A 22,481-nucleotide genomic window follows, 5' to 3' on the forward strand; every position below is an offset into this window, starting at 1 on the left:
GGACAAAGCCTGGGCTCTCGTGCCTGGGCAAAGCTTGGGCTAAGCATAAACTCGAAAACCCAGGTTTGTCATATGCGGCCAGCCGGCATTAAATAATGTAGTGGAAACGCATCTTTTATTGTAGGAGTAAACGCGTTGGCGAAAGCAATGAAAGGTATGGCGAATATGAGCGACTAATGATGTCATAAAATGGCCAGGCTGATCTCTTTTTCTGTACATGCTTTTTCGGTCTAAAAATATGTTCACATGGTGCCACCAACAAGCCCAACAACCTTTTTCACCAATAAGAGGTAATTGATGTCACATTCGGGAAATTCTCCCGTTTTCAGTGAATTTTTGGGGAGAAAGTTTGACAAAATGGGAATTTTTACGGAGATTCAGGAAATTTTAAGTACAAAGATTCTCTCTATTTTTTTATATTGGCGTTGTTTTCAAGATGCTCCAGGCGAAAGGGCGTACGGTAGAGATTTTCGGGTCTAATTTAGGGAATTTTTTGTTACTTCATGAAACATCACTGAACAAACTCGATTTCGCATAATTCAGCTTGTTCGACGCACGTACACTTGTGCTCTTTTTACTATTTCTATTCTTTACTATTTTATTATCTCGGAAAGACGTTTTCTTTCATTCCCAATTAATCTATGTCAGCAGATTTCTTATCAGCCAACCTAATATGTGCAAATTTAAGTTCAGTTCTAACGAGTTACCGCTCACAAATCTTCTGCCAGTTTGACGGTTCCTGGAAACACGCTGAATTTTTTGGCTTTAGTCGCATGCCATCCTATTAATACCGTGACCGGTTGTACAACGACCGGTGACTGGATTGCAAAGCATTTATTTCGTCACAAAATGCAAATGGAGATGATCCGTGGTTGATTGTAAAACATTTTATTCGCCGGGAAGAGCTTGGCAAGAGGTCGCATTAAGTGGTCGAGTGTACATAGCCCTCGACGACTTTGTCAGCCCACTCCACCGCCAAAACTTGCGTTCTGGGGTCAGAGCTAGCCAGCACGGTCTCCCACCGCTCGAGAGAAGGAGCTGTAACTAGATCACCCGGAGGTGGCTCTATTTTGCAGTCCCACAGGATGTGATCGTAGGTAGCACGTTGGCCACAGTGTTTGCAGTTTGGGTTGTAAAGATCTGGATAAATGTGCGCGAGGAGTGATGGGGTGCGTATCGATCTCGTCTGTAGACGACGCCACGTAACCTCTTGTTCTTTAGTAAGTCTTTTGTCTGGAGGGGGGAAAATTCTCCTCTCTAGTTTAAAATGATTGGTGAGATCATGATATGTGATCATTGAGTCCTTCGTGAAATTCAGGGAGCCAGACTCATCCACTGCCCGGTCGACGAAACCTCGGGCTTTATTGTGGGCTGCCTCGTTCCCCGGATTCCCCGAATGGGCTGGGACCCATATCAGTTCGGAATAATTTGGTGAGAATTTGGTTGCGTTAAGGATTCTAAGGGAGGTGTTTGTAATTCGCCCTTTAGCGAAATTATTGATACCCAATTTGGAATCGCTAAGGATGATGCTCCCTTGGGTATGTGCTAGGGCGAGGGCTATAGCCGCCTTTTCTGCCGTTTCAGAGGATTTCGTTTTGATTGTCGCCGAGACGATGTGGTCACCATTCTCGTTCACAACCACAACTGCAAAGGCATTGGTATTTTTGTATTCTGCCGCATCTACATAAAGTGTTGCAGCGCACTGTCTGTATTTCTTATGTAAGGCTTTGGCTCGTGCTTGTCTTCTACCCTCATGATGTAAGGGGTGCATGTTTTTGGGGAGTGGTTTGATTAGTAGGGCCGTCCTATAGGCGCGGGGTAAGTCTACTTTAGCATCGTTATTCGTAGGTTGAAAGTTAATTCCGAGCCTGGTAAGAATACTCCTGCCAGTTCTGGAATTGGCTAATCGCGCTGTTTGAGCCATTAAATGGGCTTCTTTCAGTTCATTGTAGGTGTTATGTATTCCTAACCTCATAAGCCTTTCGGTTGAGGCATTTAGTGGGAGTCCTAACGCAGCCTTATAGGCCTGCCGTATCATGCTATCCAATTTGTCCTTTTCTGCTTTCGAAAATTTCAGATAAGGGGTGGCATAGAGTATCCTGCTCAGCGCAAAGGCCTGCACTAGGCGGCATAAATCTCTTTCCCTCACCCCTTGTCTGCGGTTAGCTATGCGGCGGAGTAATCGCGCCGTCGCTTCTACCGTGCGTTTTAGCTTAGTGAGTGTGTCAGTATTTTTTCCATTTGTTTGTAAATACAACCCCAGTATTCTCATGGTCTGTACCTCTTTGACAGATCGTCCATTAACATAGACGTTTTTTTTTTTACTCGTATTAACAAATTTGAAAAGTCCGCGCTCTCTGGTTTGAGTTTCAGTTTCGACTTCTCAGCCAATCGATGGCAGGAGCGAGCGCGAGTCACCCATCCAAGCCAAGCGTAGTCGGAGCCCCCGGCGACGAGCCGAACGGCATTGGCGCACCGAGACAACGGCAGTAGCGGCTGCGCGTCACCGAGTGGTGAGTGGCGAGGTGGAGGCTGCGTTGGTGTTTGCGCCCTAGGAACAATACCGTAGGTCAGTGGGCGCCCGGGCCACGGTCGACGACGTGCTGCTAGCAAAGCGCGGGGCGCAAAGTGGCCGTCGCTCTCAGGTCGTTGGTGTGCGGCGTCCTCCGTGCGTCGTGGTGGGGCCCCCGTGATCGCCGGCCCCTCAGCCGGCCGTGCGCGGCTGCAGGCCTGGGTAACCTCCTGACGAGCGTCCGCTGGCCGAGCGACGACGGGGCCCGCCGCGAAGACGAGGCCACCATGTCGTCCAAGCCGAAGCGCTACTTCGTCAACACGCTTCCCGACTACGACGGGGCGCCGATCCCACTGGAGCGCGAGCTGTGGGTCGAGCGCTGCCGCGACACCGTGCAGCGCGTATTCACGCACCAGGGCACGGGCTTCGACGACTGCGACGGCGGACTGTACGTCGGCGTGGCCGGCGTCGCCTTCATGGCGCATCGCGTGGCCCAGAGCCCCCACTTCGCTGCCGACCGCTCGAGGCTGCTGACCAAGGCGCAGACTTACCTGGGGCACGCGCTCAGCTACTGCGACCAGCCACAGGTGCGCGCAGACCGGGCCATGCAGTCCGCATTCCTGCTCGGGAGCGCGGGCGTCTGGGCGCTCGCCGCCGTAGTCGCCGCCGAAGTGGGACGCAACGACGATTGCGACAACTTCTTGGCCAGGTGAGCCACTGTTTACAAACGAATATCGCCGCCGCGAAGCGCGCCTGTTTGCTTTCGCGCACTTCGCATGAGTGGAGCATCGAATAATGCGATAACGGTGTGTGATTGCTGATGCCTCGTTCCAGTACGGCATATAGCACGACGGCACGCGCGATTCTTCCGTATAGGTGTGAATTACTTCCTTTGTTGATGCGCCTTTAGCTGTCATTTGTTGAGCCCTGCCTTGTTTGAGTGAAATGTGGCGTACTAGTGGCAGACGTTTAGCGTTGAACTGCGTTATTTCGTCTTTGTTTCCGATCCGCCCAGAGCTGCGTGCATATTGTGCTTTGAACTAGGGTGGCAACTGTGAGTAGCTGAACACTTGGGTGGTGTGCTGTTTGTTGCCAGTAGTAGTGTTCATTTATTTGTGAAGATAAGTCTGCTCTCACAAATGATTTTTTGCTCCTTTGGACAGTGTCTAAAAGAAAAAGCACGCTGCTTATGTCTAATATGAAAATCATCTTTATTTTAAGATTTCCGACTTGTTTAAGCCTGGATTGAAGAACAGCAATCACCCTTAATTTTTTTTTTTTCAAAAACAACTTCAACTGAGCATCAGGTATATCTGTAACATGCAGTTGTACTGCACTTCACTACCTTTAATATTACCTGGTTCTCAGCTTATTTCTATCTTTTTGTGCATTGATATTTACAGTTTTTGTTGTTGTCTGTACGGTTCATGGATTATTAAGGATTTCCTCCTTGAGAGACACAGACCACAACATGACAGCAAGACAACAGAATTGATGCAACGAAGGTAGCCACGCTTTCTCGTTTACACTTCATTCCTACTTTATTCCCTGAAGTATGTTCTCAGCTGAGATGGCTTCCACGATAGGGCAGAATGAAGTTCAGTTCAGATGCCTCAAATATTTTAACGACGAAGAATGCTGGAAAAGAAATGTTTGCAGTTAAGGGCTTCATAAATTTAAAGCAAAGGCAAACCACAAGAAGCACCCTACAGTTGCTTCCTTAAACACGAAATAATAATCTCTCAGGAGACTTGAAGTGGATCATCATCATCATCAGCCTGAATACGCCCACTGCAGGGCAAAGGCCTCTCCCATGTCTCCCCAATTAACCCTGTCCTTTGCCTGCTACGCCCACCCTATGCCTGCAGTCTTCCTAATCTCATCCGCCCACCTAACCTTCTGCCGCCCCCGGCTACGCTTGCCTTCTTTTGGAATCCACTTCGTTACCCTTAAGGACAAGCGGTTATCTTGCCTTCGCAGTACATGCCCTGCCCAAGCCCATTTCTTCCTCTTGATTTCGACTAGGATGTCATTAACACACGTTTATTTCCTCACCCACTCTACCCATTTCCGGTCTCTTAACGTTGCACTTATTATTTTCCTTTCTATGGCTCGCTACGTTGTCCTTAACTTAACCTGAACCCTTTTCATTAGCCTTCACGTTTCTGCCCCGTAGATGAGTACCGGTAAGATACAGCTGTTGTATACTTTTCTCTTGAGGGATATAGGTAACCTGCTATTCATGATCTGAGAGAACCTGCCATATTTGCTCCACCCCATTCTTATCCTTCTAGTTATTTCCCACTCATGATCCGGATCAGCTGTCACTACATGCCCTAAGTAGACTTATCTTTACCACTTCCAGCACCTCGTTGCCAATTGTGAACTATTGTTCCTTTGCTAGACTGTTGAACATTACTTTGGTTTTGTGCATGTTAATTTTTAGGCCCACCATACTGCTCTGTCTGTCTAACTCATTGATCATTATTTGCTGTGCATTTCCTGAGTGACTCAGCAAGGTAATGTCACAGCGAATCACAGATTATTTAGGTATTCCCCATTAACTCTTATTCGCCACTGTTCCCAATTCAGGCCTCGGAATACCTCCTGTAAACAGGTGGTCAATAGCATTGGCGAGATCCTGTCCCCTTGCCTGACGCCCTTCCTTATTAGAATTTTATTGCTGACTGTATGGAGGACTAGGGTAGCTGCACAGTTTCTATACATATCTTCCAGGATTGTGACATAAGGCTCATCTACACCCTGATTCCACAATGCCTGTATGACTGCTGAAGTTTCCACTGAGTGGATAGGAAGTTCCGTTACAATGCCTGTATGACTGCTGAAGTTTCCAGTGAGTGGATAGGAAGTTCCGTTAGTTTTTAGTGGCATGATAAAATAACAAAGCTATTTCATTTTGTAAAAACGAGAACTGAAATTTTGGTAGTAGTCAGTCTGAGTGGAGGTTTATTAAAGCGACAGAAGGTATTGATATTGAGTGTGTCCATTGCGGTGGTACCCTTTATCGGCGTTTTTGACATTTTAATTATAAATGTAAAAATCAATGAATGTTGGTTGCAAGGATAACTCTGAAATTAGTTTAAACTGAAACCACTAGTCTGTAGACGTTTTTGCTCTCACTGGAAGCTTTTTTTGGCCCAACTTCTGTTTGGGAATGCCATGTTTTTTAGCAAAAGGAAAATGCTGGCTTAATCTATACAGTCCTAAAAACAACTGGATGATAAAATGCACAGCTGTCTAGTGACTTTACAAGAAATATTACTATTACATGTCTAAAGATTGCAGCTAAAGGAGTGCTGTGGAAGCTCGAAAACCTCTGCCACTTTCAATAGCGTGTGGAGCACAGATTAATGATGCACAAACTGTTTCTTCAAGACTGAAAACCAATTTCTTACAGGAGTCGGAGATTGCTTTCATTTGAATTTTTATACCTTGGAACTTCCTCGCACTTAAAACTGACTGCTGCAGATCATCCACTGTGAAACAAAGTAACAGAATATCTTCATTATTTTTTGCTTCAGTTAGCATCTGCTGTCAACTCTCCAGGCCCTTATCTGTTGTACATTTGTTGTGCAACAGTAATCTTGCTTATACCAGCGACAGGTGGTCGATTAGTGTTAGATAACAGATTGGTCATCTTTTTTGCTAGTTATCACTGCTTTTGGCATTTTTATAGCCATTCACATTTAAACATGGCATGTATAAATATAATAACAAGAAATCCTGAAATGCATGTGCTTCTTTTTGTTACACTAAGTAATATAAAATGTGTAGCCTAGTTCTGGAAAAAAGAGATAATCTTGATGGTTTGTTCTGCAGAAAAGGCTGAGAAAGGGTTTCGCGTTTGCTTTATTAACAAAACCTCTTACTTTTGATGGTAGGGTTTCACATAAATTGTCTTATGGACAACAGGTTGAGACATTCTAATACTGCACTGAGATTAGTCTCGTGATGCTGAGCATCCTGCTATAAACTCGAGTGAGTTGATCTGATTCATTATGCCATGATTACTGGTAAATCAGTTGTGATTTATTCAGTTACAAAAATATAGATCTATAAATAAAATAAAAATGGAAGGAAGAGATGGGTGCCCATTTTGGCAACTGCTGTCTGCTGCCTTAAGCGCCTCAGCTGCAGCTAAAGAAGGAAAAGGGAGAAGATAGTGAGGGAAGGATAGGCAGATAGAGGTTTGTGCAAAGAGTCGTGTTGTCTCTTCGAAGAACCAGATGATAGTGTCTTGTATTATGCCTTATTAGGGCAAGGCTGACAATGCGGTAAATCTTAGTTGATGAGAGAAGTTTGCATAGCTGTTCTTCGATTTTCAGTGCTAGCTCAGAGTCCCTATATACATAGGGAGCTGTTGTGTTAAACTTTACCTCCTATAAGCATTTTTTGAAGCATTTTTAAGATGCGATCTCATCAAGTGAGATGTTGTCTCTGGAAAAACTGGCCAGACATATGTTGTGGGGTGATGCCTGAGCTATGCAACACGAGTGCCTCACCGAAATGCATGTGCTTCTTTTTGTGACAGTAAGTAATTGAAAATGTGTAGCCTAGTTCTGGAAAAAAGGAGATAATCTTGATGGTTTGTTCTGCGGAAAAGGCAGAGAAAGGGTTTTGTGTTTGCTTTATTAACAAAACCTCTTACTTATCAAACAAAGCAATATACTGGGAGACATACTCATGGTACGGCCTCATCATTGGGGATGTGTGCTAAAGAGAGACAGCCCTCAAGAGAAAATTCTACCAAGTCTGTCAGCAACCTACTCAAAGGCTAACTAAATAAGCAGACCTCCTTACCAGGTGTTACACTGAAGCGCAGTTAAAGCAAACTTGTGTCATGGTCAGAGTTGATATCGGAGAGCACCTCTGGCATTGTGTAGTATTTAGGTAGTGCTAAGGAAGAGAGACACCCCAGCCAGAAACCCTGCCTAACCTGCCTATTTGTCCAATGTGTTTTATGAGAATAATTTAGGGTGGAGTACATTTTAAATGAGGGAGTAATTGCTCATTAGCATCCACCCAAGCACAGTCATAAGGCCATGAAAGAAAGCTCTCACAGAAACTTTGCAATTGAAGAAAATTCTCTACTAGTCCGGTAGGTGGACACTAATGAGCAATTGATAACTACGTTTTTTCAGACCTCTATATGCCTAATAACATTTGTGCTATTAGTACTACCAGTAAAGCTTATTGTTTGTTGTGGTGCTGCCTCTTTTCGGGCCCTGGACACTTCTTAATAGTTTTTTATCTAATGTACTTACACTCCACTTCCTGGATTCAGAAAACTTGAATAGGTGCAAAGTCATGTTGATTGTGAGATATGTTTTGATTATGAGAGAATATTTTGAAGCTTGTTTTCTAGCTATTAACTGTGTAGTTAATGCTGTGTAGTTTGCACTGCACTAGCTTCCTCTACTGTTACCATCCACAATCATGAATTTGTTGGCAAGTGCTGTCAACAGTGAGCAAGACTTTTTGCTATTCAATGTTATTTGGAGCTTTCCAGTGACAGAACAATTGCTTGGGCCATTTGTCCAGGATCAATGATACTTATAAGTCAAAGTGCAAATGAACGGATACAAAAAGCTTGTTTTCGTGTGCACATGCAGACGAAATTCTATGAGCATGTGCACCAATTAAACTGACAGCTGAGTTGCTTTCTAAGCATGTTACCAATTGACTGCTAAAAAAAAATTTGACAAACTACTAAACAGCGGCCCGTGAGAATATGCACGGCTTAGGGGCTGTGTAAGCCACATACTTTTTAATTGTTTGTCATTGGTAGGAGCTTGCGTCTGTTTCAAATTTCGAATAGCCTGCATGCATTGCGCGTCTGCTCTGCGCTCGCGGGTCTCTGAAACGAGATGCACGGCGGACATGAAAACATGGGACGTCAGTGCACCGCAGTTGACGACTGGTTGCGAGCGCGCTTTCGAAGAAAGTTAATGGGCTCCAGTGCTCATTCCGTTTTAAATCATTGTTCGCGGTGCGCACGGGAGCGGAACCGCTTTCATCCTACACGGTACCGCGCCTTGAAGCCTGCAGGAGACAGGAAAAATAAACCCTACACCCGCGTAACGCCGCAGTGCTGCTCCGCTTTCGGGCCTTCGGCTGTGCAAGCACACAGAGCGTCACCTGGGAAATTCCCTCGGAGTTGGTCTGCGCGCCGTTTTGTCAACTTCACGTTCTTCTGGCAGCACGCTACAAAACAGTGCCAGCTCGCCGACACGGCAGTCTGTGCGTGCATGATTCCCACGCCTCCGGCACCCATGCTGTGAACGATGCATCGACCTTGCGATGTTTGCGCTGGACGACCCAGACGTTCCTGCGCGCGCTCGCTCGCTCGGCTGGCGCGCTCTTTCCTTCTCGTTCTCTTTTCTCACCCTTGCAGCGGGGTTCGCGCCTCGCACGCTGGCCTTACTTAACCCACCTAGACAAACTAGGTGATGCTGGCTGGCCCGTCGCGTGGAGTTTGCTTATTTGCTTAAAGAAATACAGGGTGTTTCACCTAAGATTTACGCAATTTTGAAAAATAGACTTTTTGACTTCGAATTTGATTTGACGGATTTTTCGGCATAGCGTTGTCAGCGATGCTGCACAGCAGAATACAGCCAAGGCGTGCTAACTATCTGGATGGTCAGCTATTATTAAATAGCTAACTTTTGAACTATTACTGTTTGGCTCCTTAAAGGGACTATGCAACGAATAAAAAGTCACTTGTAAATGTTTTCAATACTTATAAATGATGCTAAGAAGCATTCACACCAAGTATGAGTCTTCAGAACTGAGCCGGCAATTTATTATGAACTTTTAAAAACCGTGTTTTTCAAAATTCGCTGGCCGAGTGGTGTACTCGTAGTGACCGATTTTGGAACTAAAATCGTGGAACAAAGACGTCACTGTACCATGACGTCGCCAGGCCACCACACGCTCTCATTCGCTGGAGCCACGGCAGCCACGACGTCATGGGCACACTTCCGGTAGCCGTGAAAATCGTCTGCTCGTGCCGTCGCGCGGGCCATGGCATTGCCTTCGCCCATATGGTTTCAATTTTCCTCTGCCGCCTCCTCCTGTCGGGAGTTCCGGAGTCACTCGGACGGCTCTTCGAGCGCACGCATAGGGCTCGATGCCAATCGCGGCCGTAAAAGCGAGCAGTCGCACCTCGAGGTCCGGGTTTATTACTGCTAATTACCACAGATGACAAGCAAAGAAACCCGACGCGCGCCGCAATCCAGGAAGAAGAGACCGAAGAGATGCCGCCAAGCCGGCGACGCTGCTGCTGGGGGGCTAGGAGCGACAACCGGAAGTTGCAAAATAAACGTCAGTGGATGACGTATTCATGGGTGGGGCCCAGTCCCAGAGCTGTTCTCTTTATTTTTTCTGGTGCTCCTCGTGTACGAGTTGAGGGGTTGAGAGGAGGAGCGTAATTTTTAATCATCTATATCTTCGCTGCTATTGATGCTAACTGAAAAATTCTAGCACTGGGGTGACGAGTAATCGAATGCCTATCTCTCGTCTGCTTTACGTAATGTCAATTAATTTATTGCATAGTCCCTTTAAGAGGCGTGTAGCCCACCGTAATTAACATCCATATCAGTTTTTACAACTTGGAAAACGCGGTTACCTCCGGCGCTGTGGCCCAACAAATTTTGGCTATTTCGACGAGTTACGTGCACTCTAGAAGTGGCGTTGCTTGCAAGCTTAACAAAAGCGCATGTATTTTGGCGTGGTGTAGACAGAATTTGTTGGGCATTAGCTCGGAGGGTAACCGCGTTTTCCAAGTTCTAAAAACTGATGGATTTTTGTCTATATTTAAGGAGCCCAAAGACAATGGTTAAAAAGTTAACTATTCAATATTAGTTAACCAGCCCGCTGGTTAGCGCGTCTTAGCTGTATTCTGATATTCAACACGGCTTACAATGGTATGCTGAAAAAAGCGCTCTTTGGACTTAAAAAGCCTATTTGAAAAGAAATGTGTAGAGTCTTTTAAAAATGCGACCATGATTGCAGTTGCCACCAGGCGGATTTAAGAGAAACGCTATCTTCCTCCCATACACCTAGCTCTGCTTACGCAGATACCGGACCGGTTGGAGAGCTCTGCTACTGAGCCGGAGTACCCGGCTTTGAAATTGGAACCCGGGCGCGGCGGCCGCGTTTCCATGGAGGAGAAACGCAGAAGGCGCCCGTGTGTCAATGCACGTTAAAGATCTCTAGGTTGCCGAAATTGTTTCGGAGCCCTCTTAAGGTCTCTCGCTCACGGCGCGGTTGAAGAGCCCACCGAGAAGTGAGACGCATACTGCACCATTTCCTTTCGTGAAGATCAATTTCTTCCTTAACGCAGAGAGGGCGTTTCGTCTCAGGTTCCTTCCACTGAATGTACCGTACAGAACCGCTAGTTGCAGCAGGAAAATATGCATGCGCCATTTTTATAGCGACAGCGTTAGAGCGGACGTTGCGTGGAGAAGCCATGCGCCTTGTCGCACAGATTCAGGGCTGCTCGAGAGGGTTGTGACGTCACACGTTGAGCTGTGCTATGAAAGTGATTAAAATTGAGTTAACTGTGGCGGTGAGGTCATATCGTGACTGAAATGTCGTTATGGCCTATGAGGATGCAAAGTAAAATTTTTACGCTGAAATGAAAAATGAGGGTAATTATTCGGGAAACGAAACCATGAACCTTAGATTGTGTCAGACATGCTACACCTAGGTCATTAAGGCACATTCTTCTTTCCACTTGGTTAAAGGAAGGCCATGTGTGCCTGTCACATGGCCTTGTATGCCTACTATGTGTTCTAATGAATGTGTAATTAGAAAGATGCTAATTACGAAAGAAGCAAATAAACAACCCTGTCGGGTCATACCCTCAAAGTAGTATAGACAATTTTGGTGGTATGTTTTCTTCTCTACAATGATGCCGAAGACACTACTACGCATGAATAAGGATGTGATATTTGCCTACGACCGCTAAATAATTTATAATCGAATTTTCTTCTGTCATGCTGTTTTTGTTTCAACAGCCGAACGATGGCTGTGACGTGAAAGTCGTTATATGTCGCGTGAGGCATGCAGAAACTGCGATATAATCGCGGCTTCATTGTTTTAATTCAGTAAAGTGCTCAAGCCAGCCTTTCTCAAGAGTCGGAATTACAAGGAATCTGGAAGGACCGATTATATTGCTGTTTTTTTATGCCTCACGTGACCTGTAACCTCTCTTTGACGTCATAGTCATCGTTCGGCTGTTGGAACCGAAACAGCGCGAGAAAGAAATTCGAATATAAGTTATATAGCGGCCGTTATAATTCCTGGTAATCCATGTGTAATGGTTAATGCCTTATTACAAAGAAGAAAACACGCACCGAAAAGTTATGTGTCTACGCCCTTTTAAGGCATAGACACGTAATTAACAAACGGCCAAAGGCAGCGACTGAGACCAGCTAACCACTGCATTCTTTTTTTGCAGAGAAAAGCCCCCGCCAACATCGCCGCACTGATGCTCGTTGGGCGCAGTGGGCTGATCGCGGTGCTCGAAATAATAATAATTGGTTTTTGGGGAAAGGAAATGGCGCAGTATCTGTCTCATATATCGTTGGACACCTGAACCGCGCCGTAAGGGGAGGGAGCGAAAGAAAGGAAGAATAGGTGCCGTAGTGGAGGGCTCCGGAATAATTTCGACCACCAGGGGATCTTTAACGTGCACTGATATCGCACAGCACATGGGCGCCTTAGCGTTTTGCCTCCATAAAAACGCAGCCGCCGCGGTCGGGTTCGAAACCGGGAACTCCGCATCGGTTGCCGAGCGCGCTAACAACTGAGCCGCCGCGGATCGATTCGTAAATGGGTCATTCCACGCCTTGTCCCAGACGTGCGCTCGACCATCCCGATTTGTTAAAAAAAAATTCACGAAAACTTATCGCAGCCTGCGTAATCTAAGCCTGAAATATTTTTGTCGAAAAAAATTATTCATGAGGTGAGCGCAATTTGAACGTTTCGAAAAGGGGAGAAACCAGGCACCGCTCAGTCATCGATAAAAAATGCAAATTTTTAGAAAATATTCTTCAAAATTTCTAATTACATTTGCAGACTCTGGCTTTGGATATGATTGAGATCATGTATTTTTGGACGCCATAAATTTTTTTTAGAATTTACATAAAATGTAATAATTACTGTATTTTGACATTTTTGTTAAAATATCAACTTCCTTTATGACATAAAGAACGATCGTCTTGCTTCCCTAGATGTCTATTACCTATAAAATATACTGAAGTTGCAGAAAAGTGCGTTTTGAGCCATAAAACACCCTTTTATTTCAGCCTGAGGGGCTCGAAGTAAAAAAAAAAAATTAACGATGGCGGGTTTAGTGGAACAGTTTATTGCCTTTCATTTCTGAAATTTTAGTCTAAACTATTTTCATTTGAAGGCAGAGAGAGAGAGAGAGAAACTTTATTGGCGCCAAAAATTGGTCGATTCAGCGGTACCCGGGTGTCTTCATGTTGAAGTTCCGAGTCTTCCAGGAGTGGTGCCCTTATTCCAGGGCCCCACTGAGTCTTGCTACCTCATACGCATGCTGAACCAGTCCTTTTTGGACCGCCAGCATGCTGCTGGTGAGCAGGCTCTCCCACTATTCCGCATTGGGCTCTTTTAGTTTATGGAATGAATAATTGTTTTTACACTCCCATGTAATATGGTATAAAGGCGGGGGGGGGGGGGGGGGGGGCTCCACACCACTTGCATGTGTCCGCGTACTGGTTCGGAAACATTTTGTGAAGTATGTGTAAGTTATGAAAGCTTCCTGTTTGCAGTCTACGCCAACCGACTGCCTCATATTGCGTTAATAGTTGTTGTGGTGGAGGATACGCTACCCTCTGTAATGATTTAGGATTTCCGCGTACGATGGTTCCACCGTTGTGGTGGGCTCAGGGTCACTTGATGTATCTGCTCGGTTGGTAAGCTCGCGAGCTAGATCGTCGGCCCTCTGATTCCCAGTCACCCCGGTGTGCCCCGGCACCCAGAAAATTTTGTGCTGAATTTCTTTGTTCGGGGGTCCCGCCTGGAGGATGATGCGTAGCGCTCCCTTGCTGATCCTACCATTAGTGTAGTGCCTGCATGCTTCTTTGGAGTCAGTGATTATTGTGAGCGATTTATTTCTGCGGTATCCTTCAGCTACTGCGAGCGCAACAGCAGCTTCTTCCCCCTCGGATACTCTGCAGCCGCTCTGTGATATACTGGTGACTAGGTCCCCTTGATGGTTCACCACCACCTATACCACTCTGTGTTCCTTCGTGTTTCTGTTCCATCGATGCAAAGCCGCATCTGTGTACACTACATTTGTTTTTTCAGCTAGGTGCTTTACTACATACTCTGCTCTCGCAGCCCTTCTCCCTGCGTGCAGATTAGGGTCCATGTTGCGAGGGATTGGGCACACCCTGAGTGTTTGGCGAATGTTATCAGGTATGCCCGCAACCCTATCTTCCACTTCTTCACTTATGTAGCCCAGCCTTCGGAGGAGCGCTGGGTGGTGGTTGACTGCTGGAGCCTGTACATTTTGGACCCTATTTGTGCTTCCCTTAGCTCGTCAAACGTATTGTGGACTCCCAACTTGAGGAAAAAGATTTTCGAATTTGAGCTCTCGCGCCGCACCCGCCGCGGTGACTCAGTGGTGAGGGCGCTCGGCTACTGATCCGGAGTTCCCGGGTTCGAACCCGACCGCAGCGGCTGCGTTTTTATGGAGGAAAAACGCTAAGGCGCCCGTGTGCTGTGCGATGTTAGTGCACGTTAAAGATCCCCAGGTGGTCGAAATTATTCCGGAGCCCTCCACTACGGCACCTCTTTCTTCCTTTTTTCGTCCACTCCCTCCTTCTCCCTTCCCTTACAGCGCGGTTCAGGTGTCCAACGATATATGAGACAGATACTGCGCCATATCCTTTCCCCAAAAACTAATTATTAATTATTATTATTACTCGCGCCGCAAGTTGCGTCGCTTAATGCTTCTTCACCGCAGAGCACGGCACTTGCCATGACACATTCATGGTCAGGTAGCCACTAGAGGTTGCCCTCACGGGCAGTTGTGCATCTTTAGGGCGGGAGCTATATCGCATGACACTCGGCGGGTGGCATGCGATAAGCGAGATAATAATAATAATTGGTTTTTGGGGAAAGGAAATGGCGCAGTATCTGTCTCATATATCGTTGGACACCTGAACCGCGCCGTAAGGGAAGTGATAAAGGAGGGAGTGAAAGAAGATGTGCCGTAGTGGAGGGCTCCGGAATAATTTCGACCACCTGGGGATCTTTAACGTGCACTGACATCGTACAGCACACGGGCGCCTTAGCGTTTTTCCTCCATAAAAACGCAGCCGCCGCGGTCGGGTTCGAACCCGGGAACTCCGGATCAGTAGTCGAGCGCCCTAACCACTGAGCCACCGCGGCGGGTTAAGCGAGATCGCTTTCGCTTTTGGAACGGACCCGCTTTGACGTCGCCAGGAAGCCAAGAGAAGAAATGGACTGCAGACACCTAATTTTATTGCGTGTTTCCTTCTTTTAAACGATACGTTAGACATTAGAATGCATGGATCACCGCGGGGTTTTTGCCTACGAGCGCTAAATATATAATTGAATTTCTTCTTTCATGCGGTTTCGGTTCCAGTTTCATCAACCGAATGATGGCTGTGACGTGTAGTTTATGTTTAGGTCGCGTGATGCGCGAAAGAAAACGGCATTTTAAGGGCTGACACGTAGTTTCAACTCACTACAGCACTTAAACCAGCCTGCTTCAGTATAGAACTACAACAAACGACGTATCAGCTGTTATATCGGCCTTTTTTTTTTGCGCCTCAGGTGACATCAACATCAAATTCACGTCACAGTCGTCGTTCGCTTGATGAAACCGAAACAGTGTCAAGAAGAAATCAGTTATACATTATTCAGCCGTGGTCAGCGAATGCCGTGAGGTGCTTCTTGTATATCAGTGTCTAGCGCGTCGTTTGAAGCAAGAAAACGGAAGAAAATGGCACCCGTAGCACCAGTCCTTTATTTATGTCCGAATAAGAGCGCGCGTGACGGAGCCAAGTCCTCACCACGGCTTCGAGTCAAGCGAATCGTGCTGGCGATGAGCGCAGTGCCGCCGCTCACGGGGAGGTGGCTCCCTCTCGAGTGACCGAACAGACCGCGGCACCGGCCTCGCGTCCTTTGCACGTGTCATGGCTTTGATAACAATGATCACACTGAATAACAATCTCGCTGGCGCGTGTGCCGCCCCGACAGCAGTAAGAAAAATATTTTCACTCTAATATCTGTTCGACTACACAATGCCTGCATGCTGCAGTGGAGACCTCACTCAGGAACGAGAACTGCACATTTCGCCTGGCCACAGTGTCGTCGCTGGTGTGCTCTGCGGTGAAGAGGCGCGCAGGAACGACACAACTAACGGCGCAAGAGCTCAACTGCAAACATTTGAAATGCGACAGCGTTAAGGGCCCCGTGCCGCAGAAAAGCCGGTGTCGGCGTTGTAAAACGAGAATCTCCGAATATAGAATTTGTGGAGGTACGAGGAATCGAACCCAGGTCTTTCAGTTGCGAGGCGAGCATGCGTTGTGGTCATTGACTTCGTGAAGTGTCTTTGTGCACTGATGCGCGCATGAATAATTACGAGTCTGCGAATTTTGATACGGGACCCGATAACAATCGCGTCCTAGTCTATAAAACATTTTGACTGCCATGAGCCGTGGCAAAGCAGTGCCATCTACGTTGTAGAGATGAAAGTAGATGCGAATAGCTTGCGCTGAGGTACGATAAGATGGTGTTATGACCGTATTCGGTTTGATTTTGGGTTTATGGAGTTCTACGTTCCAAAGAAACTCGGGCTATGAGGGACGCCGTAGTGGAGGGCATCGGTAATTTGGGCGACCTGGGGTTCTTGAAGGTGTATCCAGACGACTTACCACGGACCTGTTGTGGCCCGCGAGCTAGCGGTCACGTGGGGATTCGCTTTCAGTCCACGAAATCCGCGTACTGAATCGCGCCAGTATAGGCAACTAGTTCACTATACGCGCGAGAAATGCGCGAACATTTTTTTTTTTCTGGCGGCGGACCACGGTACCACAGACTTTTTATCCTACTCGTACACTGTCTGGCGACTGCTGGCAAATCTGGCAACTACACCACACTGGTCTTTCCCTTTTTACTTTTTAGCCTTAGTGCAGCTTTATGGCTCGTTCACACTGCCGAGAGCGAGCGAAATTCGTCGCAACGTCGGCGCTAGCAGCAGACTCAGATGTGAATAGAAAAGAACATGACGCTGTCTACGTACCATAAGCGTTGCACGCTTATGTACGCTAAACGCAGGCATTTTTGGGACGTTACAGCATTTCTCACATTTTCCACTTTTAGTTAAGCGTATTCAAAAGCTCAGCCTAGTGGCGCCATCTGGTTCTTCGGACGGGAACTATTTCTGTCAACAAACCTACGCTCCTCTTAAGCCTAGAAGGGGCAGAATCGTCACACTAAATAAAAAATAAAGCAAATCTTTCAGTCAAGTTTTCTTATAGGCAAAGTGAGACCGGGCGAAATATGAGTGCCCCATTTATGGCCAGTGAACACAACAAAAAATTAGCGGTGGTTTAGCTTTGTTTAAACCTGGTGAGAAGCGAAACGTTCCTTTTGCGTCGCTGGTTAGACGTACCGCCTGAAGTACTTTCTGCTGTTTCTTCGCAGCCGCACTCTTCCGTCGCTTCTCGACGCGTGTCGCACCTTTGACCTTGACCTTCGAGAGATTTGGGGGTTGGCCCACCATCTTGGTTTGGCATATATGCGCCACCCTGGCCTTCGTGACTGTTCCATGGTTTGACCTGTAAAGCTTTGAACGGTCATAAATGGAACTGCACTACCCTCTTGGAAACCTGGCGTAGTGAAGCTTTCGCTTCAAAAAGGGCTGTAACAACGACAGATTGAGTCCGAAGCGAACGGTCCTGCTTCGAAGCGCGCCGCTGTTTGTTGCCGCGGGAATGCAACTTCCTCGCCGCGTCCGAAATCTCTCCCGGACCGATCGAGCTTACCGCTGGGTATTTAGGTGGAATCTCTGCCGCGGCGGCGGATTCCGATTGCTCTCGCCGCCGAATGCCGAAGGGCGAGAAGTGCGTTGCTGCAAGTTGATCACGGAGGTTTGGCCCGCCTTGTCGCCTGCTCTTTTGGTCCGTCGTGTGGATGCTGTCGTCGGCCAGACACGGCCGGTGCGCGCGCGGCCCCCACGTTATCCCACGTTACCCCACGTGACCGCTCCGCGGACCAGTTCGTGGCCCGTCGTCTGGACACATCTCTGACGTGCACTGACATCACACGGGGCTTGTGGATTTGAATTTGGGGGACCGGCAGACGAAACCTTTGAAGACGTCGACTGGTCCGAACGCGGAGCCCGGTGATACCACGATGCTTTCGACCCTGCGGGCGGCAGCGTGGGCGCCATTGTTCACGAAATCTTCTGGCTCCAGAAGGGCAGGCAGCGGTGACCGGACCTGTGTACATCATGTTTTGTGCGGGTGTCAACAGGCGCGATATGATGGAAGCGCCCTAGTGCCTGTGATGCGCGCGTCTTTGTGCTGTTGTTTTCAACGAATGCGAGCCAACGGAGGCGCAGACCTCCATTACGGCCTCTCTTTTTCTGTCTTCTCTCTTTCACCCCAAACTTTATCCCTTCCCTCACGGCGTGGTTGAGGTGTCCGCTGGTACGTGAGACTGTTACTGCGCCTTTCCCTCCCTCTAAAATCACAACGGAGCGGCCAATTTGAGGAGCATTGTCACTGCAGTTGACCACGGCGGCGGCGTTTCGATGGAGGCGAAACGCTAAGGCGCCCGTGAGCTGTTCGATGTCAGTGCACGTTAAAGATCCCCAGGTGGTCGAAATCATTCCGGAGCCCTCCACTACCGCGCCTCTTTCTTCCTTAATTCTTTCACACCCTCCTTTATCCTTTCCCTTACGGCGCGGTTCAGGTGTCCGCCGATGTGCGAGACAGATATTGCGCCATTTCCTTTTTTTTATTTAATTTAATTGGTTTTGGGGGAAATGAAATGGCGCAGTATCTATCTCATATATCTTTGGACACCTGAACCGCGCGCGCCGTAAGGGAAGGGATAAAGGAGGGAGTGAAAGAAGAAAGGAAGAAGAGGTGCCGTAGTGGAGGGCTCAGGAATAATTTCGACCACCTGGGGATCTTTAATGTAAGTGCTCACACAGCACACAGGCACCTTAGCGTTTTTCCTCTACAAAAACGCAGCCGCCGCGGTCGGGTTCCAACCCCGGAACTCTGGATCAGTAGTCGAGCGCCCTAACCACTGAGCCACCACGGCGGGTCATTTCCTTTTCCCGAAAACCAATTTTCATTTTCATTTCACTGCAGCCCATTCGTGATCCCTTCGGGCAGGGAATAGGCTGTTTTTGCCCTCTTAGAGACTCCGAGCGATTTGTCCAACGGGCAAGGCGTGGCACCCGTTCATGACCTCCCTGGCAGCGCTGCAACACGCTGTCGCGTAGGCGAAGCTTAAGCGTCCTCCAGTTTTACGTGATAGCGTATACAGCTCGTTCGATCGAAGTGCCGTCGGCGTAGTCGACACCGCATGTCGGAAATAATTGGGGGCTACGTAAAAAAAAAACGTTGGAGGACTCCTATGCTGTGCTTATGAGTTGACGCGATAGCATACGCCGTTTGGTGCGTCATCTGATGCTGATCCGACTCTTTAGAATTTTTCTTTTACAAGATTCTTTGATTAGGACGACGATATACACCGATACTTAGCATCTGCAATAATTGGATTTCGATTCTGAGCGCTTCGAAAGTGTCTACCTATGAAATTAATTGATCAGTTACTCTAAATTTTCATAATTAGCATCATCAAGCATTGGTTTTTCATTCTGAGCATTTTGACACCTTCGAGCCGCCTTTTCCAATTTTTTTCATTTCTTTAAGTACAATGATTTCATTAACTCGTCATCACCTATCGGCCGCTGCAGTGGCTCAGTGCACGTGGTTATGGCGCTCAGCTGCGGATCCGAAAGACGCGGGTTCGATCCCGGCCGTTGCGGTTGAATTTCGATGGAGGCGAAATTCTAGAGGCCCGGAGTTCCCGGGTTCGAACCCGACCGCGGCGGCTGCGTTTCGATGGAGGTGAAACGCTAAGGCGCCCCTGTGCTGTGCAATGTCAGTGCATGTTAAAGATCCCCAGGTGGTCGGAGCCCTCCACTACAGCACCTCTTTCTTCCTTTCCTCTTTCACTCCCTCCTTTATCCCTTCCCTTCGCGCTTCAGCTGTTGGCCCATATGTGAGACAGATACTGCGCCATTTCCTTTCCCCCCAAAAAAATCAAAATTTTTTCCCTATAGTATTGTGCGATGTGGTCAAAATTTCCGGAGCCCTTCACTATGGCGTCCCCCATAGCCTTAGTCCCTTTGGGTATTTAAACCCCCATAAACCGCCATCGCCTATCACACACGAATCAATTATCATTCACTAGAACCACAAATTCCCTGATACTAATTTTTACGCAGCCGCCGCGGTGGCTGAGTGGTTACGGCGCTCGGCTGCTGGCCCGATAGACGCGGGTTCGATCCCGGCTGCGGCGGTTGAATTTCAATGGAGGCGAAATTCTAGAGGCCCGTGTACTGTGCGATGTCAGTGCACGTTAAAGAACCCCAGGTGGTCAAAAAATTTCGGGAGACCTTCACTACGGCGTCCTTCATAGCCTGAGTCACTTTGGGACTTAAACCCCCATAAACCAAACCAAACCAAACGATTTTTTACGCAGCCCCCGATTATTTCCAACACGCGATGCTGACTACTATACTATGCCGACGGCTTTTCGCATAATGTCGTATCATGATAATTTGTGGTTCTAGTAATTGATGATTGATTGGTGTGTGATAGGTGATGACGAGGTAATGAAATCATTGTAAATTAATTGATTAATGAAACCAAAAAATGAAAAATGGTGTTCAAAGGTGTCGAAATGCTCAGAATGAAAAGCCAATGCTTGATGATGCTAATTAAAAAACTTTAGAGCCTGATTGATTAATTTAAAGGTTCAAAGGTGTCAAACTGCTCAGAATGGAAAGTCTAACCCACTATGCTATCGTGTCATACCCTTAATGCCCTAAGTTAATACCCTAAGTGTCCTCTTCAATTTTTTTATTTCACTTCAGCATATTCAGATTTATCAGCTGTAACATTATTTATAATAGGCATGTAGGGAAGCAAGATGACCATTTTATGATTTCCGAGAGGAAGTTGATATTAAAAAAAATGTCAAGATACTGTAATTTTATTTAAATTCTAAAAAAAATTGTATCGGTCAAAAATGCATGATCTAAATTATATCGAAAGCCAGAGTCTGTGCAAATGTCATTGAAAAATTTGTGCAGTGTTTTATAAACATTTTGTTTTTTATCAATTATCGAGCAGTGCCTGGTTTCACTCCTTTGCAAAACGTGCAAGCTAAGCTCACCTCACGAATACATTTTTTTTTTGGCAAAAACATTTAAGACCTAGATGTTTCGCATGAAATGACCCAAACTCGAGGGTGAAGCGGGCTACGCCTTCTGGGTTACGCCGCATGTGGTGTGGCATTGCGCATCCAAAGCTCTGTTTTCGGGCGTCGCTAAGGGGATGTGGAAGGCATGGTCCCACTCGAGGTGTGGCCCCAATGTTCGCTTTTCGTCTATTTCGCCAGCTGGTGTTCACGCTTTGCCAGCAATGGACTGCACCGCACCCTCCTGATGGCAACCTACGACGTCACTCCCACAGTGGAGAGGTAGCTGGCCATACTATCGATTAGCCAAAAATGGCCTTGTTCCATGCGTGAACTGTGGCGAGTAGAAGGTGCTTAGAAGTTCTTCGTGGATAGCTCTCTTGTTATACGAGTCAAACTGTTCTATAGGGACACTGTTATGTTATTCTTCACATCGTGTCCAGCATTCTTGCATAAATGTTTGGAATATTGCAAAACTCTAAGGTACTGGTCTAGGAATATTGAAGGTAATGGTCGATGCTTCCGATGCATGGCAAAATCTTTCTTTTATGTACTGTATCTATCGCTCGTTTCGTACAGTTAAGGCTGCCATCGAAAACCAATGGGGGAACGCTTTTGACGACAGCAAAATCGTTAATAGGAAAAAAAAATACAAGCCTGCTGACAGGAGATCTGTGGGTATATTGATTGTTATAGTGAAATCTTGCGATATATGAAAAAATTGCGCTCATAAACTTTTTTCCCATTCAGAAATGCTTTTGTCCAGGATAGTTGGGTATGTGTACCCGTGTTGCATGGCTCTGCCTGTCCCTTAATGCTTTAAGGGACTATGGAGTGGTTTTGACAATAGACTGTAAACTGTGAAAAAATTGTTTTGACCATTTACACTAAGTGCCAATCCTTGGAACGGAGCCGCCGATTTATTAAGTTTTTCTTAGACCGCGATGAACCAAGTGGCCGCCCTCATCATGGCAAGGTCGTAGTGACCGCGGTGGCCTCTTTCAATCAGTATTAATGCGAAAGCGTTTGGTGGCAGTCATCGAGACGAAAACCCACTCTCTAAACAGAAAGGAGTAAAAAAGGGAGTAGGTTGTCCTCTAGCACGCACCCTTTCATAAACGGGAGGACAACATACTCCCTTTTTTACTCCCATATATTGGCGTTTTTGTGTTAGGAGTGCAGCGTCACCCAAAAAGTGGCGGGGTTACAACACTCGTGATTGGTTTAAATGGTGTGGCGTCATCAAAGGCGTGAAGTGCGAAATTTTAGCCAGTAATAGTCAGTACTAGTGCTCACAACTGCACTAACTACAAGGGAATAGAATGCAATTAGGAAAGCCTTGGAATGGCATTAGAATGGAATAGCATTCCAGTGCTTCCTCATTACTCGCATGCAAGTGCCTTGTGTTCATTCTGGCTTTCCCTTAACCGAGTCC

General features: G+C 46.9%; 1 protein-coding gene across 1 annotated transcript in view; it reads left to right on the plus strand.

The window, feature by feature from the left end:
• The first annotated feature begins 2,485 nt into the window (after window positions 1-2,485).
• LOC144099518 (lanC-like protein 3) overlaps window positions 2,486-22,481 on the plus strand; it is a 38,496-nt gene continuing 18,500 nt past the window's right edge. Inside the window, exon 1 of the mRNA XM_077632882.1 lies at window positions 2,486-3,221. Coding sequence (XP_077489008.1) covers window positions 2,800-3,221 — 422 coding nt within the window. The 5' untranslated portion in view covers window positions 2,486-2,799. The remainder of the gene's footprint in view (window positions 3,222-22,481) is intronic.

This window comes from Amblyomma americanum, chromosome 7 (assembly GCF_052857255.1).
Source record: "Amblyomma americanum isolate KBUSLIRL-KWMA chromosome 7, ASM5285725v1, whole genome shotgun sequence".
Taxonomy (NCBI): Eukaryota; Metazoa; Arthropoda; class Arachnida; order Ixodida; family Ixodidae; genus Amblyomma; species Amblyomma americanum.